Here is a 26738-nt window from a genome sequence, read left to right on the forward strand (position 1 = left end):
AGTTGTATAGATCCTCAAACCATTTAGCTGATTATCATCAATAAAAAGTTTGTGAATCTTTATTCAAAGCCAGCCAAGGAGTCCAGTTCGCTTTGTTGCATCTTCAAATACTTTTTATAAAATATATAGCACTCACTCCAGCTCAGTCCTACTCAGAGTACATCCACTGAAATGAATGGATCTAGGTTAAGCAAGGCCACCCACCCCATACCTTTCAAGTGCTATGACGCCACTTTAAACAGCGGCTGCCGACAGAGAACTCTGGGAACTGTAGTTTATTAAGGGGGCCGAGAGTTGTCAGGCAACCTTTCCCAGAGCTACTATTCCCATAATTCCCTGGCAGGGCAGATTGATTGTTAAAAGCCCACTCTGAGACTTGTACCTCTGCAAAGGGGGTTTCCTAACTCTCAGTGCTCTTAGCAAACTACAGTTCCCAAGATTCTTTGGTCGGAAGCCATGGCTGTTTAAAGTGATGTCCTGGTGCTTTCAAAGTATGTTTGCTGCTGCCCGACCACCCAGAAAAGAGCCACATTTTAAAAGGGCATAGGATGTTTTAAACGGTTCTAATTGCGGTTCCTCTCTTTCGTTTTTGTCGGGTTGGTGTTGGTTAAATGTTTAGCTGGAGTCGGCGTTTACTTTAATTTGGGTATAACTGTAAACCGATTATGATTATTATTGTTGTTATTGGTTTTTTATTGATTTGTTGGTTTGTTTGTTGCACGTATAGGATATCTTGTTTTTTAATGTTTGATGTTTTGTTCTGTTTTATATGTTGTATTTTTTTAAAAAAAAGATATTTATTGAAGTTTCCAATAGTAATACAATAAAAAATCAAAAAGAAAAAAGAAAAAAATACAAAAATACAAAAATAATAATAATTAAAAACACATAGAATTTCCATTACTTATTTTCCCTTAACTTATTTTCCCAGACCTCCTCATACCTCCCTTTTTTGTATTCCAATTCAAATTGTTTATTCAACAAATCCTTACCAATAAATTTTAACCTGTTTCTAATTTTGTAATGCTGTTTCTTTACCTTCTCTCTTTCATCGATTCATTTTTAGTTAATCCTTTAATATCTTTTAACCAAAACCACGTTAATTCCTTTCTCAAAGATCTTATCAACAAAATCCTTAGTTAAAACATTTCCCTAAGGCTTATGTTGTAAGCCGCCCAGAGGAGCTGGGGAAACCTAACCAGATGGGTAGGGTATAAAATAAAAATTATCATTATTATTAGATGGTGTGAATGTGACTGGGGTCAAATGCTGAGCAGGAGTAACACCAAGTACATTTTTTAAAAAAAGTTCCCAATGGCAGGAAAGTTTGTGAAAAGCAGTGTTCCGATGCATCAATTTGCGCCCAGAGTGTCCTTTTCTTTGAAAGTGGTTTGACCTTGGCAGAACGGTTTGCATTTTTGTGCAACAGCCTCCCTGCAAGCTCGCTTTGCTGGGAACCAGAAAAAAATACTGTAAGCTTCTCCCTAGAAAGAACTGATGTGATCCAGGCTCTTGGCTTCTCTCCAAGGTGCTGAATCAAACCTCCCTCCAGCTACTTCCTTAAGCTAGGTGGGGATGTTGAACCACAGAATCCTTTCCCGGGTCAACAGAACCTGTCTCTCTTATCCCAGCATGGATTTATTTTTTCTTTTCCGCTCCTTTTGGGGGGGAAAGAAACAGGAGAATTGTTCCTGCTGCGGTTTTGAATCCTCAGATCTCTGCATGTCATGAACCTAGTCTAGTCTTGCAGCCAGAAATCAAGGGCTTTAAAAATTGGTTGGGGTGGCAGAGATTTTCAAAAGGGATACATGACAAATCTGAAGAATCATGAATTGTGCAGGCTGTTTATGTTAGCCAGATTTAATATGTTTCCCTCGATGATAGTGAGAGGAAGATATTTAGCTCTCCCAGAATCAGAGCGTCTCTGCAAATGTAGCAAACAGGAACCTGATATTTTGGAGCATATTTTCTTTTCTTGTGATTTTGGCATTTATGACAGAAGACAATTATTAGAGGCCTTACAACTCAACAGGCTGATTTCTGTGCTACCAATGGTTCAGGACCTGCTTTCGGACAGGAATGATCAAATTACTTTAATACTGGCTGAATTTTTGAGTGCTGTCCATGTAGAAAGACTGGGCTATTATAAAGAGATTTAGTGGTTCTTAATTGATTGATGATGTGGTAGTGTTGTCTTATATTATTTATGCAAATTGATTTTCTCTGGAGTTAAAGATCTGATTGGGACATACCTTGTTATGCTGAGCTCGTATTTTGCACAATTTGCATACGGTGTCTGTTTGATAACGTGCGGTTTGCTATGCCTAATAAAGGATATTTGATTTAAAACAAAGCAAAACAAGGCAAGGATTTTGTATGATTCACAGCCACTGCTGGTTCTGTGATGGCTTTTGGTGGCTGGTGGCTGCTAGCTGTGCCGGCCTGCTTGGGCTAGATAAGGCAAGGGAAAGCTGGAGACAGTAAAACACAGGCAGTGGGGAAGCTTCGTGAGTGTTTAAAAACAGAAAGGTGAGAGAGGAGGTGGACTCTAGCGAACTTTGGTAGCTGTCTGTGTCCTCAAACTGTGTGTAAAATAGATCCGGGTATCCTGTCTGAGAAGGCAACAATTTAGATCAGGGTTCGAGAACCTTTAGTCCTCTGGGTGATGTGTTACTGCAATTCCCAACCAACCCCGGCAAACATGACCAATGAATGATGTGAGTTGTAGCTCTGCAATATCCGCAGGGCCAAAGGTTCCCCACATCTCACTTAGAACATCAGGGGAATTTTTTACCGATTTCACCTCACCCTATTATCCCATACACTGGGATTTTCTGTTGTTGTTCCTCTAATGGAACACCCTCCCCTCTTCCAGACACAAAGCGCTGTTAATCTGTGACATCTGATATCTTGCAAAGGCTTGTCTTTTTGCCCAGGCTAAGATTGGACCATGTTATCAATGAATTCTTATATATAAAGAATATATTGAATGCTTTTGATGTCATCAATCTAATTATACCGTTATATAGTGTTTCCTGTAAACCACAGGAAAGCGAAGATCTCCCTTTCTGTGGCTGAACTGATATCTCATAATCACCAACCCCAATAAGTGGACTTCTATTTAGACGTATAGGCTGCCTATATTAATGAATGCATATAAGTGTGTTAGGGCAGAGGGAATGCTTTTATTGTTTAATGTCAGCTGACGATGCTTTGCCAATTAAGAAAAAGTAAATTTCTGAAAAGGAGAAAGGATCGGACACCCACCCTCTTTTTGTTCTGAACAGAGGAGAGGGGGAAAGAGCTTCTCTCTGTGAACAAATGTAGCAGTGTCTGATGAAGGGGCCTTTTCCTCACTAGTAGAAAGGACACCCCCCCCCCCTGTCATTTTGTGGTCATTTCATTTTCCATCTCATGGCAGCCATTTTGTGTCAGGCCACACCACTGCCTTGGAAGCCATTTTGTGACTGGCATCCACGACACGTCCTCAAAATTCTGAATGTGCTCCTTAGCCCAAAAGGAGTGTGGTGACCCTGACTTTAACACAAGTTTTTCCTCATACTTTATTTATTTTTTATTTTTTTGGTCGGGAAATGTTTTGCAAGTCTCAGAGGCATGTGTATTTCAAAGCTTGTGGTCACGTGCATATGGGTTCAGGGTGTGCAAATTATGTAGGCTCGTGAATGCAAATTGTGAAATTTCTCCACTATCGCCGCACCACAGTGAAAACACTCCATTTCTATAAAACGTTTATTCAGATTTTGCAGCACCAAAGCCCCCAGTAGGCTGAAAGACAGTCTCAGTGGCACACCACAAAGCGTCAAATGTAACGGGAGCCCATACAATATGAATATACAGGTTTTTATATTGTATAGGAAGGGGTATGATTCTTGAGAGGGACTGTGTGCAGAGAGTTCTCAAACAGATTTAACAGTCTGTATACACTTTACAGCCTTTGTTGTCCAAACTTTTGGGACGGCCGACAAAGAGGTCCTCTTCTGATTTCAACTTCTGGGTTTCCTCCAAGAACCTAAAAACAAAGAGTTAAAGATCTTTTGAGTTAAGGGCTCCCCTTCTGCTTAAAAGGAGCAGTGTTACTCATGAGGACTAGCTGCTTTCCAGTCTCATTCCTCTCTATCGGGGTTTGTTCTGACAAAGGAGTGTGATATAAGGACAGCTCTGCTGGAGCATACGAAATGCTCAGGGATTGGGGAACCTTGTGGCCCTCCAGGACTCTTGGTCTGGCCCTTGGGAGGTTACACAGGCCACACCCCTTATTCACACTCCCTAACCAACCCTGCCTTGCACCCTCCTTGAGTAGTTTTGCCTGCCTGGAAAGGCATCCTTAAACTCTGAAAATTGCCTATTGCTTGCCTGGACAGAGCACAGAGTAGATTGTTTTGTTTTGACTCAGAAGGTTGCCTGCACTCTTTTCAGCTGCTGATTCTAATATTTCTTGCAAGCAAGTTTTGTTAAATAAATATATTCCACATGCCCACCCAACCCAGCAACGAGATTCCTTCGAGAGAGACCTACGGGCTCTGTAGACATTGCACCCAAGGCCTGTCTGTGTCCCGATCCGCTCAAGCCTGGTGCCGAAGCATCCTGAGAAATATCTCCTCCGCTTTGGGGAAGCCAGGAATTTCATCCAGTGGTCCTCCACTTCTGTAGGGTGAAGGGAAGTCTGAAGTCTGAGCTGGCTGGAAGAGAGGGTTTCTGCGTCAACAAGGTCCATGATGTCAGAGCCGTCCTCTGCCTCGTCAGACCTCGAGATGGGAGCCTCCAATTCCCCTTCTGGAAATTTTTCCTTCAGGCGCTCCAGGAGGTCCTAAAATCAGAGGTGATGGAAACAGAATATCAAGAAACAAACTCAGTTCAGAACGCAAGGACCTAGAAAGCTTCCTCCTACTGAGTCAGACAATTGAGTCCAGATAGCTGTGTATTACCAGCACTGGCTGGCAGCAGCACGGTTTCAGGCAGGGGACACCCTCAGTCCTACCTGGAGATCTCATTGGGGTTTGAACCTGGGACCTTCTGCATGCCAAGCAGTTGCTCTGCCACTGCGCTAAATGGCCCTTCCTGCGATCACCATAGCAATCAATATTATATCAAAGCAGTTGCTTCTTTCTTTCTTACACACACACACAGAAAATTTACAATCTGGTCCAGTTTTAGCGCATGGGTTTGACTTTTCTTTGAATTGTCACCTTTTAAAATTTGACTGTGAGGTCTTTTTGTAAAGAAGATCTTAATTATTTTTAATGGGTTTTCAGGGCATGGTGTTAAATATTAGTGTGCTAAATGCCATCTTTTTACACCTGAATTTCCCCCCTCCAAAACCTCAACTGAACAGTGTCTTCTGCTGGGGAAACTGGTGGGAAGAGAGAGATTTTGAACCAGAACGATCTAGATTTTGAATTTGTGGAAGAATATCTGAAGCTGGGAATCTTGGCTTGAGAGTCCTCATCCCACCCCAGCCTTCAAACAGAAGTTTCCTCTTGACTCCTTTAGGATATACAGTAGTAGGTTGGTTCTCAAACGCCTTGGTTCTCAAATGCCGAAAACCTGGAAGTACCGTAAGTGTTCTGGTTTTCGAACATTTTTCAGAAGCCTAATGTCCAATGCAACTGTCAGCTATTGTTTCCTGCACCAATCAGAAGCTGTGCCTTGGTTTTTGATCATTTTGGAAGTCAAACAGACTTCCGGAGTGGATTAAGTTTGGTGCTTTTATTTTTGCTATTTATTTTGCATTTTTGTTTTTGAGGCTTTTTCAGTTAATTTGTTTCTGTGACTGTGTGGAACCCAGTTCAGCTACTGATTGATTCTGTAACTGCAAAAATGGATAAAAGCCCCCCATCCAAACAATGACTATCATCAGTGCAGGTAAGAATATATATATATATATATATATATATATATATATATATATATATATATATATATATGCAGGTTTTGGTGTCTTCGGGTGTCTTCCCGTGTAAGAGTCGGGGTGTCTGTGCGACGTTTCGACGAGGTCTCACTCGTCATCTTCAGGCTGGTGCTTTCGGCTTCTTGTTACTGGAACAGAGCAGAGTCTGGTGTTTGAGTTCCTATAAATACTGTTGAGGGGTGTGGTGTATAGCCTCCAACGTTCTGGGCAGAGAGGAAGTTCCTAGATTAGTGTGCCTTTTCTTCTTTTGTTCCTTAATTACTTGAGGGATATCTTGGGTGATTTCATGAGTGATATTCTGAATACCACTGGGTGGGTCATTAAGTGTAGATTAGTTGCTAACGCTTTCGTGTCTTGACCTCTTGAGCTTGTGAAGAGTTTTTCTGAGAAGATGGCTGTGCTGCATTTAGTTGTGCTCTGGCTTGGCTTCGTGTATAGGGGCGAGCTGTGGTTTTGTGCCTTGTGCCAGCCAGATCTGTGTAGGGATTGCAGGGGGGTGCAGCATCCGGAGGTGCCACTATAGTTTGGCTACTGGATGGAGTCTGTAATATGTCTGTGGAGAGGGTCTGGGTTTGGGTCTGGTGTGGTTGATTGGTGACGGCGTTCTGTGTGCCTCTGGTTCTGGTGTCGGTTTTTGTGGGGAGGGCTAATTTCCAGATGTCTGGCAGGCGGGACGTGTCGTCACGCTTGTTCATGTTGTGAGGGTGTTTCTCTATCTCGATGGCTTCCATGATTATTCTCTTGTGGTGATGTTCCATGTTAAAGAGCAATTTGGAATCTGCAAAATTAATTTCGTGTCCTGTTTCTTTCATGTGTTGGAAAAGAGAGGAAGTTTTTTCTTCTTTTTTGACGGCATTCTTGTGTTCTGCGATACGTGCATTTATTCGTCTGTTTGTTTGTCCAATGTACGTGGCTGGGCAGACTTTGCAGGGTATTTCATAGACCCCTTGGTTTTCCAGCTGGATTTTGTCTTTTGGGTTTCTGAGGATATTGGCTATTTTTTGGTTGGTGCAGAAGGCTGTTTTGATATTGTGTTTATGGAGGATTTTGCTGATTTTGTCTGTAGTGCCCTTGATATAAGGAAGGAGGGCCATGCCATTGTTTTCTTCTGTGTCTTGGTTTTTGGGGGGTGTTTCTTTTTGGATTAGCTTCGTAACCCTGTTTTTCTGGTATCCATTGGCGATTAACACATTTGAGAGATTCTGTAACTCAGTTGTCAAGTGGTCTTTGTCAGCCAGGCGTTTGGTTCTGGAGATGAGAGTCTTGGCTACGGAGTTTATTTGTGCAGGGTGGTGGTGTGATTGTGCATGTAAGTAGCGGTTGGTGTGTGTTTTTTTCCGGACACACTATCTACCGGAAAAAAACACACACCAACCGCTACTTACATGCACAATCACACCACCACCCTGCACAAATAAACTCCGTAGCCAAGACTCTCATCTCCAGAACCAAACGCCTGGCTGACAAAGACCACTTGACAACTGAGTTACAGAATCTCTCAAATGTGTTAATCGCCAATGGATACCAGAAAAACAGGGTTACGAAGCTAATCCAAAAAGAAACACCCCCCAAAAACCAAGACACAGAAGAAAACAATGGCATGGCCCTCCTTCCTTATATCAAGGGCACTACAGACAAAATCAGCAAAATCCTCCATAAACACAATATCAAAACAGCCTTCTGCACCAACCAAAAAATAGCCAATATCCTCAGAAACCCAAAAGACAAAATCCAGCTGGAAAACCAAGGGGTCTATGAAATACCCTGCAAAGTCTGCCCAGCCACGTACATTGGACAAACAAACAGACGAATAAATGCACGTATCGCAGAACACAAGAATGCCGTCAAAAAAGAAGAAAAAACTTCCTCTCTTTTCCAACACATGAAAGAAACAGGACACGAAATTAATTTTGCAGATTCCAAATTGCTCTTTAACATGGAACATCACCACAAGAGAATAATCATGGAAGCCATCGAGATAGAGAAACACCCTCACAACATGAACAAGCGTGACGACACGTCCCGCCTGCCAGACATCTGGAAATTAGCCCTCCCCACAAAAACCGACACCAGAACCAGAGGCACACAGAACGCCGTCACCAATCAACCACACCAGACCCAAACCCAGACCCTCTCCACAGACATATTACAGACTCCATCCAGTAGCCAAACTATAGTGGCACCTCCGGATGCTGCACCCCCCTGCAATCCCTACACAGATCTGGCTGGCACAAGGCACAAAACCACAGCTCGCCCCTATACACGAAGCCAAGCCAGAGCACAACTAAATGCAGCACAGCCATCTTCTCAGAAAAACTCTTCACAAGCTCAAGAGGTCAAGACACGAAAGCGTTAGCAACTAATCTACACTTAATGACCCACCCAGTGGTATTCAGAATATCACTCATGAAATCACCCAAGATATCCCTCAAGTAATTAAGGAACAAAAGAAGAAAAGGCACACTAATCTAGGAACTTCCTCTCTGCCCAGAACGTTGGAGGCTATACACCACACCCCTCAACAGTATTTATAGGAACTCAAACACCAGACTCTGCTCTGTTCCAGTAACAAGAAGCCGAAAGCACCAGCCTGAAGATGACGAGTGAGACCTCGTCGAAACGTCGCACAGACACCCCGACTCTTACACGGGAAGACACCCAAAGACACCAAAACCTGCATTCCTGTACCCGTGAAAATCTACGAAAGCAAATATATATATATATACACACACACACACACACACACACACACACACACACACACACGATACTATCTTATTTATTTTATAGTACAGTACATTGATTATTGCTTTCATTTTATGAATCAATGGTCTCATTAGATAGTAAAATTCATGTTAAATTGCTGTCTTAGGGGTTGTTTTTAAAAGTCTGGAATGGATTAATCCGTTTTGCATTACTTTCTATGGGAAAATGTGCCTTGGTTTTGGAACACTTTGGTTTTGGAACCGACTTCCAAATGGATTAAGTCTGAGAACCAAGGTACCACTGTAAATAATAATAATAATAATAATAATAATAATAATAATAATAATAATAATAATAATAATAATAATAAATTGGTGATGCCAGTTCCCTTCTCTCTTCTCTCCAAAATTTACCACCCCCACCAGACGTAATGCTTTTGATTCCTGCAATGCACATTGATTGAGCTGCGAATACCTTTTTTCTGCTCACAAGCAGCTAACAAGTTCAAATTATCATTCTCTTTGGTTTCATCCAATGCTAGTCCTACTCAGAACAAACCCATTGAAGGTAATGGAGAAGACTGACATAGGCCCATTAATTCCAGTGGGTTTCCTCTGAGTAGGAGGAATCTTAGAATTGTGCTGTTGCAAGGGACCATAAGGGTCATTTAGCTCAAACCCCCACCGAGTTAGAAACAATAGAGGAATGTAAATGGGTTGATGGTAATTGCAGCCAGACAGGTTATAGTGAGTAATTGGAAAAATGCAGAAGAGCTAGGGGTGAACCAATGGAGGGAAAAATTGAAAAATATTATAATCTTAGAATATCTAACTGTGAAGATACATAAAATGAAAGGGTTTAAGGTCAGTGAGAAAGAGGAGAACTGGTTTAAGAAGATATTGAATGATTTGGGTAGGTTTGAACAATTTGGGGCAATTAAAATGTTAAAAGTTAAACAAACCTTGTGGAGGGAGGAGTGTTAAGGTATATAGAATTGTACATATGGTTGATTTGAATATGTTATTATTGATTATGTATACTATACGCAATGTATCAGCCGCCTGGGGGTTTTCACTGTTTGTTTTCACCATGTTTTGGTTGTTGGTAAAAAAAAAAAGAATATTTTTTAAAACAACAACAACAACAATCAAACTGACTTCCCAGCACACACACACACACACACCACCCCTGACCTGCCTCCTCCTTCCTCACCTGAAAGGACAGCAGTTCTTCGCTGGAAGGACTCCAGGCCACAGGATGACTCGAACCCAGGCCTGCTTGGGCGAACACCAAGAGCACAGAGGACCAGCGACACCAGGCCACAGCATCCATCATCCCTGCTTCTCTTCGGGTCTCTGGGGTCTTGTAGCTTTGGCTGGGGATGCGAAGCACTTCTTCGCAGACCCAGGGAGCCTTTCTTTATAAGCCCTTTCTGAGGATGGCTCCTTGCTGCTTCCAGCCGGCCTGGACCCCAGCGAGCTGAGCCACTTGGCTCTGATAAGGGAACTGGTTCCAGCCAGCAGTGTTGAGCCTTTCGGAAATGACACATTCTGCCCCCACCCTGCTTTTAACAGAGCAATTATAGACGCTTTCTTGAGCCGCCAAACCGTTCACGGCCGCGAACTGCAGAAATGTCTTTTCTTCTTTCTTAGAGGCAAATGCAGGGCCCTAACTTATGCTACGGGTGAGTCCCCAAATTAGGCAATTCCACGACGATAGGGAAACTTGGGTTAATAGCTGGCTGTACTTTGCCCACAAATCATCCAATTTTACAACTTGGATATCTTAAAGGAACTGGGGCAGGGGATTAACGTAACAGCTCTATAACTGCTACCAGAATTATTATTTGTCCAAATTGGAGGGTGCAATGAGATAACACCCTCCACGAGATGACTAAAATCTAGCACATGGTATGCATGGCTAAGCTTATATATAAATATGGTTTGAAGTTCAACATAAAAAAACCGAAGATCATGGCCACTGGGCCTATCACCTCCTGGCAAATAGAAGGGGAAGAAATGGAGGCAGTGAGAGATTTTACTTTCTTGGGCTCCATGATCACTGCAGATGGTGACAGCAGCCACGAAATTAAAAGACGCCTGCTTCTTGGGAGAAAGGCGATGGCAAACCTAGACAACATCTTAAAAAGCAGAGACATCACCTTGCCAACAAAGGTCCGTATAGTAAAAGCCATGGTTTTCCCAGTAGTGATGTATGGAAGTGAGAGCTGGACCATAAAGAAGGCTGATCACCGAAGAATTGATGCTTTTGAATTATGGTGCTGGAGGAGACTCTTGAGAGTCCCATGGACTGCAGGAAGATCCAACCTATCCATTCTGAAGGAAATCGTCACTGAGTGCTCACTGGAAGGACAGATCGTGAAGCTGAGGCTCTAATACTTTGGCCACCTCATGAGAAGAGAAGACTCCCTGGAAAAGACCCTGATGTTGGGAAAGATGGAGGGCACAAGGAGAAGGGGACGACAGAGGACGAGGTGGTTGGACGGTGTTCTCGAAGCTACCAGCATGAGTTTGACCAAACTGCGGGAGGCAGTGGAAGACAGAAGTGCCTGGCGTGCTCTGGTCCAGGGGGTCATGAAGAGTCGGACACGACTAAACGACTCAGCAACAACATCTGCTGGGATCAGAACCCTCTCCTGCAAGGTTATCTCTGTGCGCTTTTAATTTTGCATATTTTGCAAAAGCCTGGCCGTGCTGTGAAAACGCCTTTTGCAAATCTGCTTGGTGCCGGTTGGGAAGCGAGGCTTTACAGCTCAGCTCATGGACCCGCGCAGCTCTGCTTTCCTCCACCTGCTCCCATCCGGGGGTGGGGGTGGGGGAAACAACCCCTCTCTCCTCTTGGTGATGGAAGACCCTTCATCTCCCACAACGGGCTCACTTCAAAGGGCGGCTGTTATCATTTATATGCAAATCGGAACAAACACGTTTGCCCGGGAAGGGAATGGGCAGGCGCGTTTAATTAGCTGTGGCCTTTTATGCGAGAGAAAATACATTACCTCGCGTGTGCACGAAAGGATGGCTTTGTGATGTAAGCTGTGCCCCCCCCCTAGAATTCCCCTCTTTAATTTTTATTAAATGTTATTGTTTTACATTTTAGAATATGACCGGTATATCATTTTCCAGCTCTACAATTCTATGATCTAGTATCTATGATGTGGGCAAGGTCAAGGAACCTGCAGCTCTCCTCCACAAGATGTTGGGTTCCTCTCCCAGCCGATGGTCAGGGATGATGGGACTTGGAGTGCAGCAAGATCCGAAGGACTACAAGTTCTTCATCCCCTTAGAAGAATATTAACAACCATTTCTAAATACCTTATGGCATGTTGCTAGTCCTCAGCCTCAACTTGCCACCTGTAAAATAGGCATAATTTAGGGTTGCCGTATTTCAAAAAGTAAAAACCAGGACACCCCAAAAGTTGTTGAGCTTTACAAAAACACAAAAAAACCCCCCAAACCCTGCGATTTTTCTATTGACTTGCCTAAGATCCAGGACAAAGTGCCACATTTCAGAAATCACGCACCTCCTTTGTCATTTCTGCCTTTGAAATCCCAGTAATGTCTGGGAAAATCCAGACATATAGCTGCCCTAGCATAATTGTATCTGTCTGTTCATTCTTTCTACCCCTTCTTTTGTATCCTTCCCTTTCTCTCACTGGGGATTCTAGAACCCTTAGGCAAACTGCTAGACCTCAGCCTCTACTTGCCACCTGTAAAATGGGCATAATTTTCTCTGTCTGTTCACTCTTTCTCCTGATTTGCACCCTGCCCTTTTCTTTTGCAAATAGTTCAAGGCCGGCTTGAGAGAACTTTGGGATTCTTGTGAGCTTGGAGAGAAATCCTGGCTGCCCATGAAAAAAATATTTCATTTTATGCTTGCGCTGACACAGAGACCCAATGTTCCAGGTCTCGCCCCTGGCCATATTCCCTTTCCTCATCATTTCTTTGGCAGCAGGAACACTCTGCTCTTTTCCCTTGCCTGCCCAAATCATTAAGCATTCTGCATTAATGTGAGTGTCAAAATCCTCTTGTGCGTCTGTGTGTTGCTGAAAGCCCATACCGGCAGTTTTCATTTTAGCTGAGCTGAGGGCATCTACACAACAGTTCCTTCGCTGCGCAAACACCCCCGCGCAGTTGATTTGAGCACCAGGAGACAACATCCACACCTACGCAGGAGATCTGCCCCTGTCATATTTCTTTCTGCAAAACCAAAGGCCCCCTTGCAAACATTGACGTTCTCCTGCCTTCTCATAACTCTGGACCCTGTGTGATTAAGGTCAAGTTTAATTGCCCAGCGATTGGATTCACCAGTTTACCTGCTTGTGGGGCTTCCCATTGAAGTATCTGGTGAGAGGAGGGTGCTGGCCTGATCCAGATTTAGGGCTCTCCTTCTGGGTTGTATCCAGCCAAGTTTGTTTGTATGATTGGTTGATATCCCAACTTTTTCTCCCCCCCCCCATTTAATCCTCACAACAGCCCTGGGAGGTAGGTTAAGCTGAAAGGCAGTGTCTGGCCCAAGGTGTTCCTGTAAGCTTCATGCCTGAGTGGGGATTTGAACTCGGGCCTCCCGGGCTTTAGTCGGACAATCTTAACCACTCCAACACCCTGGTTTTCTCAAAACGAGGAGGACTAGCACAGGATCCAACCCTCCCCCTAATTTCCCCCCAAACAGGGACACTCTGCAGTCTATTTTCAGAGTCTTTTCCAAGTCTGAGAGCCATATTCTAAATGAGAATTGGAAGAATTCTTTATTTTTCTTTGTTCTTTTTTTCTTTTTTCTAATGTCTTATCTTTCGTTTCATTCCTTTATTGTGAATAACACTTTATAGAGGTATAAATAACTGTAAATATGAAAAGATACAAAGTATTCCCTAATTCCCCCCCTTGTATTATGTATTTTCTTTCTTTTATATGTATTTTCTTTTTCTTTTGTATTTTCTTTTCTTGTAAATATGTATGTTTTCTAATTTGTACTTAATAAAAATTATTTTTTTTAAAAAAATGAGAATTGGAAGAAATAAATTGCATTCTTTTTTACACACACACACACACACACACACACACACACAGCATCTTGGAAATGAATCGGACCAATTATGAAAACCAGTTTATTTCGACAACTGTCCGCATGCAGAATTTTGCACATGAACAAGACACAGAATGAAAGTTAGACAGGATTTATTAAGATACACACCTTTGCCACGAATGAGAGAGCACTGGTGTGGGTGTGAGGACCGCAATCTGATTTCTCTGGTTTCCTCAGCGCCCGAAGGCTCTGGATGGGTGAACTAATGTTTAATGGGAGAAAGCTGAGCCTCAGATGTTCTGCGAGTTTTTTCTGGGTTGACTCACTCACACCTGCCCACCACTGAGAAGAACTGCCCATGCTGGGCTGGCCCAAAGTACCAACTAGCCAGGCCTCCTGTTTTCCACCTGTGGGACTACTAAACTCCTTTTTTTAGGGAAGGCCACACTCAAGGAAAGATGATGGTCAAACCACTTAGGTGGCTTTCAAAGAGGATTAGGTAAATTGGAAGATGGAGCAAGCTTGTTTTCTGCTGCTCTGGAGGGTAGGACTCGAACCCATGTCTTCGAGTTACAAGAAAGGAGATTCTGACCAAACATCAGGAATAACTTTCTGGCAGTAAGAGCTGTTTTGACAGCGGAGCGGAGGTGGTGGACTCTCCTTCCTTGGACCCTCCCGAGCTTGGATGGCCATCTGTCAGGGATTCTTGGACTGTAATTCCTCTAAGATTCTTTGAAATTCATGGAGGAGAAGGGTAAAGGTAAAGGGACCCCTGACCATAGCTGTCAACTTTTCCCTTTTCTTGCAAGGAATCCTATTTGGAGTAAGGGAATTTCCCTTAAAAAAAGGGAAATGTTGACAGCTATGCCCCTGACCGTTAGGTCCATTCGTGACTGACTCTGGGGTTGCGGCGCTCATCTCGCTTTATTGGCTGAGGGAGCCGGCGTACAGCTTCTGGGTCATGTGGCCAGCATGACTAAGCCGCTTCTGGCGAACCAGAGCAGCGCACGGAAACGCCATTTACCTTCCCACCAGAGTGGTACCTATTTATCTACTTGCACTTTGACGTGCTTTGGAACTGCTAGGTTGGCAGGAGCAGGGACCGAGCAACGGGAGCTCACCTCATTGCGGGGATTCGAACCGCCGACCTTCTGATCGGCAAGCCCTAATCCCAAACTGTGTCCATGTCCTGCTTCCGTAAGCATCTGATTGGCCACTGAGAAAACAGGATGCTGAACTAGATTGGCCTGCTAGCAGGATGCGTCTCATATAGCTTCCCTTCAGCTGTTGTTTCCCCTCTAGGGTTTGGTATTCAGGGTATACTGCTCCTGTCCATGGAGTCTCTGTTTTGCTATCGTAGTTAACGGGCGCCGCCCCCATCTTCCCTGAATTTGGCTAACTCTTAAAGAAGAAAGTTAACCGCTTCTGGTCACGAAGGCAGCAGTTTAAACATGACTTGTATGCAGGGGAAGAAAGCAGCTTTGAGTGCGTGGGGGAATGAGTCCGGACAGATTGAATCACACTAGGGAGGTGGGCAGAGGCAGGAGGTGTGAAGGTTTTTGCTTGAAGGTGGGGATGCCTTGGCGATGAATGAGGGTGTTGCTTGTCTCTCTGGGAGGCGATGGGTCCTGCCAGCGATGGGTCCTGCCGAGGGAGAAGAAAGGGAAACGAAAACACATGATGTTCTGAAACAGCCTCTCTCTGGAACAGCCTTGCAAGAGAGGAAGCTCAGTGTGTCTGTCATGCTTAGCTGCCTTCCTTGGCAAGGTTAATTGGCTGAAAACCTTTCCCTGCAAGTGGAAGAGAAGGCGCCCCGATTTAATTGGATCGGTCGATTCCCTCCCCCAAGGAATATTATTTCTAATGTAAGAAACGCAGATCGCAAGTGCTGCCTAAAGAGCTGGGTGTGTATTAGGGCAGAGGTTGCCCACGAGGTCCCTGCGGCGAAGCGTCAAAGCTCAGTGGCAGAACACCTGCTTTGCATGCCGAAGGTCTCAGGTTCGATTCTCAACGGCATCTCCAGGTAAAGCTGGTGACATCCCTTGCCTGAAACCCGGGAGTGCCGCTGCCAGTCAGGGTTGGCAATGCTGAGCTAGATGAACCAAAGCTCAGTAGAAGGCAGCTTCCTACGTTTCCATTTCAATCACACAGAACCATGAGGACTAGCGTCTTTTATAGCATCCTCTGTTCTTTTAGGAGCCTTCCTTGGTGCTTCTAGAATCCCCATCCCTGAGTCCCGGATTGGGGGGGCGGGACATTTTGTTGTAGCCCAAAGAGTTGGTTGCATTCTGGTCCCAGAACCATTTCTCGGTATTGGAGCCAGGCTACAAGTAAGGTTGGCAAACCCTGTGTCAGGGAGAATGTCTGAGGCTCTGATGGTCTACCACCCCGAGAGATGGCTGCCCAGCCTCTATGAACCCCATGAAACTCCTGCCTGAAATTTATTTATATATACCATATTTTTTGCACCATAACACTCACTTTTTTCCTCCTAGAAAGTAAGGGGAAATGTCTGTGCATGTTATGGAGCGAATACCTGCAGGTGATGGGGGGGATCTGCTGCAGTTGTGAGCAGAGGATCCATAGTCCCCCTTCCTTCCCTCCTCCGTGGTTACAAAGCATGGATCCACATGGATCCTCAGGATTTTTGCATTGGGCTACTCCAAACTCACTGTCAGATCACATGTCTGTGGCCACAGCATGAACCACAAAAATCATATATCCACTATTTCGTTTAGAATATTTTTTTTCTTGTTTTCCTCCTCTAAAAACTACATGCGTGCTATGGTCTGGTGCGTGTTATAGAGCGAAAAATACGGTATATTTCATAAAACCTATAAACCGCTTGATTGTGAAACGAAAACCTCAAAGAGGTTTACAAAAAAAGGTAATAAGAGTATCAGTAAGAAAGATCAACAACTTTCGAAAAGCTAAAAAAGATTAGAAACAGATCAAAACTCACACACCTGGCTGGGCTTATCTGTTTTTGGCAATACACCAAAAGTGAAGGCACCTGTCAATAGGCAGGGAGTTCCAGAGGTGCTGCTGCCACGCTGAAGGATGGACTTCTTACAAATGCAGAACAGGGATTCTGTGGCACCTTTGGTACTGCCAGTTCCGCCGACGAAAGCAATCGAGTGGGCATATTTGGGGGTGAGGTGTTCTCATAGGTAAACTGGTCAAGCTGTTAAGGGCTTTATATTACTAATAGTGACACCACGAACTTGGCCCGGTAGCAGATCCCTGAGCACAGATACTGCATGCAGTTGTGCTGCAGAATTCTGCACGGTCTGCGGCTTCCGGTTCATGGACAAAGGAAGCCCCACGTGGAGCGCATTGCAACCATCCAGTCTTGACGCAACCAGGCCACAATCTTCCGGTTGTGGACACTTACCTGCCGGACTGCCTTTCAGCACCCCAGCCCACTCAGAGCCCCGATCCGGTCCAGCTTGACCCCGAAGCATCCTCTCGAAAGGCCCTTTTTGCTCCTTCCCCGATACCTCCGGGAGGAGCCCAGGAGGTCATTGAAGAGCCTCTGGAAATTGCTTTCTGAGAGGGGCACCCCTTCCTGGGGTCTCCTGGCCCATGGCAGCAAAGCATCCTGTTGTTCCAAAGCTCCTCCGGTTAGGAGGGTCTCATCTTGGTCCTGCTCTGTTTCCTCGGACCCTGCTGGCTGTTCGAGGTCCTCCTCTAACCACTTAGACAGGGTCTGAAAAATACAGGAGGGTGCAGGGAGAAGGAAGAGAAACAAAATAGGTAAAGGTAAAGGTCCAGTCGTGACCGACTCTGGGGTTCTGGCGCTCATCTCACTTTACTGGCCGAGGGAGCCGGCGTACAGTTTCCGGGTCATGTGGCCAGCATGACGAACCAGAGCAGTGCACGGAAATGCCACTTACCTTCCCGCTGGAGTGGTACCTATTTATCTACTTGCACTTTGACGTGCTTTCGAACTGCTAGGTTGGCAGGAGCTGGGACCGAGCAACGGGCGCTCACCCCGTCATGGGGTGAAACAAAATAAGCACCAGCAAAGCCAAGACTCCCCTCTCCTCTCACCCTCTCTGCTCCCCCCCTTCCCTGCAAGCTAATGCCTATAAAATTTGACTTGCTTCTAACTATTGGGGTGGCTCCCCTCCCTTTTTGCATCACCTCCAATTTTGGTCCAGGTGAGTCTTTATACCCCCAAAGAGCCCCTTCCCTTCATTCCATTTGAAAACCCTACTTGGTTTTTTTTCTGGGGGCTGTTCCTTCCTCTTACCTAGAGATGGGACAGATCTGTCACTTTCGATTTCTCATTCCTCCCATCTAAAGTTCAGCTTTAAACATTAGTTTGCAATGAAAAAAACAACAACCGAAACTAAAAACGAATTACACTTGAAAACTTAGCACTGATAATCTTTATTTATTTGCTGCGTTTTTATCCCACCATTCTTCTGAGGAGCCTGGGGTGGCATTCGTTGGTCCCACGGCTGTCAACTTTTCCCTTTCCTTGCGAGGAATCCTATTTTAAGGAGGAATCCTTAAATCCTTAAAAAAAGGGAAACGTTGACAGCTATGGTGGGTCCCCTCCTCCCCATTTTATCCTCACAGCAACCCTGTGAGGGAGGGCAGGCTGAGATCTAGCAACCGGCCCAAGATCACACCCAGTGAACTTCGTGGCTGAGTGGTGGGGATTCGAACCCTGGTCTCCCAGGTCAAAGTCCGACACTCTAACCACTGCTCCCAAACCAGCCCCTAACAATAATCTCCTTTGCAATGAAATATTTGCAATAAAATAAAATCTTTGCAATTTTGCCTAATGTGCACTTTTTTTGCAATATCTCTTTTTATAGTGCATTTCTATATTCTCTCTCTCTCTAAAAAAAAACCCCCCCTATGCATTTCTATGTGTGTGCTTTACCCTAGCACGAGCATTTATTGATGCCCATTACCCAGCTGGAGAACTTGCACTGCAAAATTCAGAGCAGTGCGAGTTTCAAAGGCTGCTTTTCGGTTCACGAATTGCTTTGGGAAGTGTGGCTCGGGTTTGGATCGCTTTGAAATACAAGTGGATCCTTCTGACCCCATCCACCACCCCCTCCACTTACCTGGACATTGGTCACTGGCTTGGCTCTTCCTTGTTGGTGAGCAAAAAGCAGCAGCAGCAAGACCCAGCGGGAGTACATAACTTTGGGGTTCATCATCTGCGTGGCTGCCTTGCCTTGCCTCCACTCCTAGCTGGATCCCCTGAGCCTTTCCCCTGCGGCAAGGTGAGCCAGCTGGTTCTCTGCCCGGCTTTTATATCTCCCTTGACCCCTCCCCAGGTCCACCGCTGAGCTCCTGGAAGATGCCCAACGATTGGCTTGAGTGCATCTCATCCCTTGTCAGGGAGGAGGGGAGTTCACAAAGCATCTTTGCTAATGCACTCTCTTTCTCTCTCCCCCCCCCCCCGCAGGTATCAGCCGGTAACAAAAAGAGGAGTTTTGCGTTTGGCAGATGCTTGCGATCTTGAGCTGGAAATCTTCTCTGTTTTTTCGCCTCCGGACACCTCCACCTGTCAGTTTTGTTCAATTCTCTGCTGGCTGGCAGCAGCAAAATTGCTACCGCTGTTAGGATACTCTGGTGGAACAAGTATTATATAGAAAGCCTGCGGAGAAATAGACCCAAAGGAAAACAGGAAGTTGACTTATGCTGACATACACTGGTCCATCTTAGCTCAGTATTGTCTACACAGCAGTGGCCCTCCAGGGTTTCAGGCAAAGGACATTCCCCTACCCTCCAACATTTCTCTGATCAGGAAGCTTCTCCTGTGCTTGATCTCGCCACACACATGAACCTCATATACACATCTACTTCGGTTACCGTGAGCAATTGCATCCTCTCCGCCTAGCCAACCTCACAAGGTGGTTGTAAAGAAAAAAAATTGTAAGGGAAAGGATTGTCTGCAACACCTTCCACAGATCAATGGAGTGAAATAAAATTTTAGCTGTAAACTAATTTTAGCTGTAAATTTTAGCTGTAAAATTCCCCTGGTGGGAAAAGGTGGGATATAATTAATAATAATAATAATAATAATAATAATAATAATAATAATAATAATGGAACTGTGAGAAGGTTCAGGAACCTACCAGAAAGTAAATCCTATTGAACTTTCTGAGTAAAAATGCTTAGGGTTGCAGTCCAGTCTTTACACAGTCACCTGGGAGTAAGCTCCATTGAATACAGTGGGGCTTACTTCTGAGTAGGCAGTGCAAGGCTCCATGTACAATAATAAAGGAACAAACATCCCCCCACATTCCCTAAGAAATTGCTGGCTGCTAAAGCATTGCAAGGAAAGAATCCGAAGTCGATTGCTGACCTTTTCCTTCGGCATTATAGGAAGGGCTTCGTACGCCAGCTTCACTGTTTCTTTCATTCGGTGAGAGGATTTTATTTTCAGGATAAACAGGACTCCGTTTTTTCACCTGCACACACAACTTTTAATTGTTCTCCGAGATATGGGGGAGAGGGAGAAGGGAAAACGGGACGTTCCAGGATCAAATCAGAAACTGGGGCGGCTTCTGTAATTCCGGGACTGTCCCTGGAATATCGGGACACTTGGAGAAGATGCATTCAGCTGTACCTGGAGATGCCATTTGGGGACTGAATTTGGGACATTCTGCATGCCAAGCAGGTATACTTCCACTGAGCAGCAGGTGCTCTGCCTGTCCTTGTGTAGAATGCTGAGCTGGAAGGGCCTAACTCTGTGTCAGGCTTCCCGGGTTCCGAAGGGAGATTTGAAACACCTTTCGATAAGGGAAGCTCAGAGCCAGTTATTATAACTTCTAAAGAAAGGAGGGAAGAAAGTCAACAGGATTCTCAGCTGAACGATTCCTGTCTGCTCACAAAGAGAAATAACGACTGCTGCTTTATTTATTGTTCCTATCAGCCAGTTTGGGTTCTTTACAGTGTAATGTCATCTTCAAATGGGAGGACTCTGCCCCCAAGAAGCTTACAGTCCACCCTCCAGTGAAAGGAGCCCTGTGAAATCTCCCCAGGCAGGGCTGGGCAAGTCCCTTGCCAGAAACTGTCAATACTGAGCTGGAGAGAACGGCATTCTTACTTGGTACGAGGAAGCTGCTTCCTGCATCTTAAGGGGCGGACCTTAGCTCAGCGGCAGAGCATCTTCTTGGCATGCAGAAGGTCCTGGGTTCAATTTCTGACAGCATCTCCAAGTAGAGCTCCAGGCAGAGGCCCCGGGGGTGATGGGAGCTGTCGTTCAGCAACTCCCAGGAGGCCAGAGGTTCCCCATGCCTGCTTCCAGCCATCCTCAGACAAGCCAGTCTTCTCTCAGTCTAACCTCAAACTTCAAGGTACCATTGCTGGCATAATAAATCCCTAAGGGGCTTGGGCCCCAAATATCTCCATGCTCTTCTCCCCCATTAACAAACACCTTGAGCCCTAATCAACGGTGAGAAGGTCACGGAGTGATACCTGTTTGGCGCTGGCCCATGACGGGGCCTTCTTGGTGGTGGCTCCCTGGCAGAAGTGCACCTGCCCTCCCTCACTGCTGACTCCCAGGAGGAATTTAAAGACATTCCTATCCAGGTCAGCATTTGAAGGCTGGATGATCCTGTCCCTGGCAACCTTGCAATTATTAGCTATGACCGTATGTGGCTATCTTACATGTCTTATTATTATTTTTTACCATTTGTATTTTCCAGCTGTGTCTTTGCAGCCGAAGGACTAGCAGCTTGCCTTTGCGTGCTTAAAGGAAAGCCGAGGTCCTTGGGGCTTTCTGCCACCCCGTATCAAAGTCTGGGTCCCCCCTCCCTATTCAACTCCTGCAGAAGTACGGTGACATTATTCCACACGGCCCTGATCATCATTCGGCGCACTCCAGGACACCGGTGGGCCTAGCAGGAAACAGACAACACGCTGCTTAATTGAGCCTCAAATTAGCATCAGAAGCCTTAGATTAATTTTTCACAACTGCTTACTGGGAGGGGAAACAGATCCCTGATTTAGAGCTCCAACATTGCCTTCCAGCCTGCCAGGAACCGGCTTTGCATGCAAATCCTGAAACCTGGAAAATCCCTGTTCTTCTTCATGCAGAGCCTAGTCAAACTGTAGAACTAGCCACAAAGGCTATACTTTGCCTCCACAGTTGTTTCTGGAAGCAGTGAGAGGGGAGAGAGCAGTTGTCCTCAATTCTGCTCACTGGTTTCCCCCAGGCTATTCTTATGTTCCTGTGTTCTGCGCACATACATGCATGGATGCCGGTGGCGCTGTGGTTGAAATCACTGAGCCTCTTGGGCTTGCCGAGTGGAAGGTCGGTGGTTCAAATCCCCACGACAGGGTGAGCTCCCGTTGCTCTGTCCCAGCTTCTGCCAACCTAGCAGTTCGAAAGCACACCAGTGCAAGTAGATAAATAGGTACCGCTGTGGCGGGAAGGTAAATGGTGTTTCCATGCGCTCTGGTTTCCATCACAGTGTCCCGTTGCACCAGAAGTGGTTTAATCCTGCTGGCCACATGACCCGGAAAGCTGTCTGTGGACAAACGCCAGCTCCCTCGGCCTGAAAGCAAGATGGGCGCCACAACGCCATAGCCACCTTTGACTGGACTTAGCCGTCCAGGGATCCTTTACCTTTACCCTTTTTTACATGCATACTTAATTTTTTTTTGTATGCTGGCTTTCCACAGTTCAAACTATGCTCAAGGAGGCTTACAATATGAAAAAAAAATCCATAACCACAACGAAACAAAGTAGTCTTAAAAAATAAATACCGTAAACATTGAGGTTGGTGCGGGCAGAGACTGGAACAACTTTCTTTCTCAGATAACGGTCCTGAAACAACACAGAATAGTTAGCAAGTGGAATAACATGACTGTTCTGTTCCACATTTCAGATATACTAATTACTCTTTGCAAAACCAGTAAAGTTCTGCCTTCTACAGCAGCTTACACAGCCTGTAAAATAAAGTGTTAAACAAATCACCAACTTTCTACTGTGTTTGAAAATTAAAACACAATCACGTTAAAAACACACACAGCCAAATTGAAAAATTTCCATGTAAATCACAACATGATCTAAAATAAAGATGCAAACAAGCAACAGCAACAACTCCCTGTCAACAAAACACCCCAAGAATCTGTTCAACAGCATCAGCTTTTGTAGCTGGAGTCAGTCCAGGTCCCAGTCTTGCAAGCCAGGGGGAAAAGGTCTGCAAGGCAGGCAGCAGGTCTGCCAGGACTCCCAGTCAAGATGCTCTCTGCCTTCTTTAGCAGTCTCAGCTTTTGTAGCTGGAGTCAGCATACGATGGGATGGGGAGAAATTCAGTCCGTGTTTTCTCTTTGATGCACCACTTTCGAACTTCCTCCCTGTGGTACTCATGTCTATGCTCTACGGAACTGATCTGTAAAAATATTAATATAGCGTAATTTTTTTATAATGTATTATAATTTTAAATACATGTTACACTAAATACATTATTCATTTTAAAATGTGTTATACAATTTTTAATAGTTCGATAATGTATTTTAAAATCTATTTTTAAATAGACAAATTTGACTATTAATTATAATTAAATTATAATTAAAACTTCTCCGTCTTCTTATTCCCCGCCCCGGACACCGGGGAAGCTTTTCTTTCGCGCTGCCAGCCATGGCCCCAGAGAATCCGCCCACCACCGCCACCGCCTTTGTGCCTCCACGTTCGCCCCAGTGCATCCCCTGCGATTGTGAATATTCTGACCGAGGCCCCTTTTGGAATCGGAGGCCCAGGCCAAGTGGCCCATATGCCCCCCCCCCGTGTCTGGGCCTGGCCATGATGGCGTTTTCTCCTGCTCCAGTCTGGTGTTAAGATAGGTGCTGGAGTTTGGCTCTTTTCTGATCAGAGCTGGCACACCATCCCCGGACCCCCTCGTCTGGCAAGGCCTCGCCATCGCGTAATGAAACACAAAGGTGTCCAAGTGATGGAGGACCCCGCGGGTGATTTTAGCCGGGTAATTACCAGCCAGGACTCAGCCTGCGTGACGCTGAGCATTGAACCTTGGCACTGGGTGAAGGCCGGGGCCCCTGAGCGAGAAACGTTAATGTGCCATAATAAGGAATTGGAGATTTTTGCGCTGACGAAGACCCCGGAGTGACGTCACCCTCGCCTTTGAAGTGGAGCAGGTCATGCAAGACCAGAGCAGTGTCAGGAAATGGGGAGGCTTGGAGGGTTCTTGTGGAATTAACAGAGGTGGGAGGAAGACGGAGGGGGCTTCTGCAGAAGTCGAGGCAGGGAAGCGGGGAACGATTGCCCCAGGGTGCTCGGACGAGGCACCTGGGTAGAGAAAGGAGGTGAGACAGGAACGATCTGACTCATATGGTTGCAGGCAGGTGAGGCCTCGTATGGTTGCAGGCAGGTGAGGCCGGTTGTTAAGGTGATGGCTGGTGCCCTGGTAGGTCAGAAGCCAGGGAGCCCAACAGCAGGTGGCGCTAGAGCGCATCTTTTTAGCACTGACTAATCCAAAACGGCGTTCCGTGTGCGGCTCTGGCTCGCCAGATGCAGCTTTGTCACACTGGCCACGTGACCCGGAAGTGTCCCCGGACAGCGCTGGCCCCCGGCCAATAGATGTGAGATGGGCGCACAAACCCCACAGTCTGTCAAGACTGGCCCGTTCGGGCAGGGGTACCTTTACCTTTACCTTTAATCCAACACTCTAGGTAAAATGTAATGGTAACAGACCCCTGGATGGTTAAGTCCAGTCAAAGGTGACATTGGGTTGTGGTGCTCATCTCGCTTTCAGGCCGAGGGAGCCGGTGTTTGTCCACAGACAGCTTTCCGGGTCATGTGGCCAGCAGGACTAAACCGCTTCTGGCACAACAGGACACCGTGATGGAAACCAGAGCACACAGAAACACCGTTTACCTTCCCGCCCCAGAAGTACCTATTATCTACTTGCACTGGTGTGCTTTTGAACTGCTAGGTTGGCAAGAGCAGGGACCGAGCAGCAGGAGCTCACTCCATCAGGGGATTCAAACCGCCGACCTTCTGATCAGCAAGCCCAAGAGCATGGGTAGGCAAATTAAGGCCCGGGGGCCGGATGCGGCCCAATCACCTTCTAAATCCAGCCCACAGACAGTCCAGGAATCAGTGTGCTTTTACATGAATAGAACGTGTCTTTTTATTTACAATGCATCTCTGGGTTTTTTGTGGGGCATAGGAATTCGTTCATATTTTTTTTTCAAATTATAGTCTGACGGACAGTGGACCAGCCCTCTGCTGAAAAGGTTTGCTGCCCCCTGCCCAAGAGGCTTGGTGGTTTAGACCACAGCGCCACCCTTGTCCTATCCAACACTCTAACCACTACGTGACACTGGCACACAGCACATGCTTCGGTTTCAGTCAGCAAAGGTGTGTGTTTTTCTGTCTTCTGCTTCATTTGGAAAACTGTTTCTTCGGCAAGCTGCTGGTTGGCAGGTGGGTGTGATTGGCAGGGAGGAAATGGCATCAAGAGCGACACTGGATCCCCAACTTCTGGGCTGGGCTGGGCCTGACAACCAGAGGCTCCCGACCCCTGATTTAATGAAAAGGAAAACACACTAGCAAGGACCACCACTTTGCAACAATAAAGCAAGTTAAACCATGCACCAGAGGATTGCGCCAAAATGGAAAGAAGCAGAAGTCCCAGCAAAGAAAGAATGGATACAGAAACTTATGGAATACAGTGGTACCTCAGGTTACATACGCTTCAGGTTACATACTCTGCTAACCCAGAAATATTACCTCGGGTTAAGAACTTTGCTTCAGGATCAGAACAGAAATCGTGCTCCGGCGACGCGGCAGCAGCAGGAGGCCCCATTAGCTAAAGTGGTGCTTCAGGTTAAGAACAGTTTCAAGTTAAGAACGGACCTCCGGAACGAATTAAGTACTTAACCTGAGGTACCACTGTATGCAGAAATGGTGATATTTACCAGAAGAATAAGAAATCAAGATAACAAACTTTTTTTTAAAAAATAAAAGAGTGGAAATGTCTTATTGAATATTTACAGATAAATTATAAACAGATAAAAACACTGGCAGGATTATTGTAATAACCTGCAATTTCATAAGGGTATATATTTAAAGAAGATAAATAAATGCGTAAGTTGAGTTAATTTGGATATGCAGAATATATTAAAAACAAATTTAAGGAACTGCAGAAGGTGGGGGAAGGAAGTCAAGTTTTGAAATGTTAAAATGATTGTAAAATTAGTGAAATGTATAGACTCGAAAAGCACAAAATAAAAATACATAAGCCTGGGGGAAAACCCTGCACCTGAGGAAAGCTTTTGGAGAAGAAGAGGCAGAAAAAAATGGAATTAGCTGGATTCCTGTCAGATGGACTGGATAGCCCTTGTAGTGCCTTCCAGTTCTGTGGTTCTCAGGGGAAGCAAAATGTTTGCGAAAACGTTTGATTCGAAGGTTCCACCTTTCCCCCCATATTTTTCATTCTCTCCAGGTTTAAGAACATAAGAAGAGCTGACTGGATCAGGCCAATGGCCAATCTAGTCCAGCCTTCTTTCACAGTGGTGAAACAATTGCCTGTGGGAAGCCAGCAAACAGGATCTGACCACAAGAGCGCTCTCACCCAACTGCAGTTTCCAGCAAAATTTGGCGAGTCCCCAAGCTAAAAAGCCATCTTAAAGCTCACTGCTAACTTCCCTCTCCTGCTCTTTCCAGCTAGACTGCCACTGTCCATGGAGGCTCCACGGACCAGTCGTCTCCACCAGCCATTCCGGCGCCTGTGCCTCCCTCCGTCTCTTTCTTGGCGCTGGAGTCTGCCTTGGCTTGAAGCGGTGAGGATGGCGGCCCTTTGGAGCTTAAAAGCAGGTCGGAGGTTGTTCTGGAGTGCTGAGTTTGGCCGTCCGAGAGCTCCAGATTAGTTCTGTCAGGCCCATTTGTCACCATTTTGCTGACGCTAATGAAGCCCAGCAGGGTGGCGGATTGAGTTTGGGTCAGGAAGATGTGAGAGAGCTGCTGTTACGGCGGCAGAACCGCTCCAAGGCTCTGCCAGCACGACTCCCATCTAGGCAGAGATGACCCTGGTAGTTTTTAGGGGGCGACAAAATTGCCAAT

At 45.7% G+C, this 26738-nt stretch overlaps 2 protein-coding genes across 2 annotated transcripts; both read right to left on the minus strand.

Moving 5' to 3' along the window:
• Nucleotides 1-3736: 3736 nt before the first annotated feature.
• Nucleotides 3737-10184, minus strand: LOC309536449 (natriuretic peptides B-like). Its single transcript, XM_082230697.1, has 3 exons — nt 9848-10184; nt 4537-4828; nt 3737-4030 (listed from the first exon to the last, which is right to left on the minus strand). Exons 1-3 carry the CDS (start codon nt 9968-9970, stop codon nt 4005-4007), a joined length of 441 nt encoding a protein of 146 aa, XP_082086823.1. The 5' UTR covers nt 9971-10184; the 3' UTR covers nt 3737-4004.
• Nucleotides 10185-14404: 4220 nt separating this feature from the next.
• On the minus strand, nt 14405-19196 carry LOC309538216 (C-type natriuretic peptide 1-like). Its single transcript, XM_082233544.1, has 3 exons — nt 18763-19196; nt 17073-17387; nt 14405-15322 (listed from the first exon to the last, which is right to left on the minus strand). Exons 1-2 carry the CDS (start codon nt 18856-18858, stop codon nt 17088-17090), a joined length of 396 nt encoding a protein of 131 aa, XP_082089670.1. The 5' UTR covers nt 18859-19196; the 3' UTR covers nt 14405-15322; nt 17073-17087.
• Nucleotides 19197-26738: the final 7542 nt, after the last annotated feature.

This window comes from Podarcis vaucheri (assembly GCF_965113315.1).
Source record: "Podarcis vaucheri genome assembly, chromosome: 7".
Lineage (NCBI taxonomy): Eukaryota > Metazoa > Chordata > Lepidosauria > Squamata > Lacertidae > Podarcis > Podarcis vaucheri.

Excerpts from the sequence above, each read along its gene's own strand:
- LOC309536449 (XM_082230697.1), bottom strand. The coding sequence starts at position 9,970 with ATGATGGATGCTGTGGCCTGGTGTCGCTGGTCCTCTGTGCTCTTGGTG. Across the intron at positions 4,829-9,847 it reads AAGAACTGCTGTCCTTTCAG|GACCTCCTGGAGCGCCTGAA; the intron begins GTGAGGAAGGAG and ends CTCTGATTTTAG. Across the intron at positions 4,031-4,536 it reads GTGCAATGTCTACAGAGCCC|GTTCTTGGAGGAAACCCAGA; the intron begins GTAGGTCTCTCT and ends CTTTGTTTTTAG.
- LOC309538216 (XM_082233544.1), bottom strand. The coding sequence starts at position 18,858 with ATGATGAACCCCAAAGTTATGTACTCCCGCTGGGTCTTGCTGCTGCTG. Across the intron at positions 17,388-18,762 it reads AGCCAGTGACCAATGTCCAG|ACCCTGTCTAAGTGGTTAGA; the intron begins GTAAGTGGAGGG and ends TGTATTTTTCAG.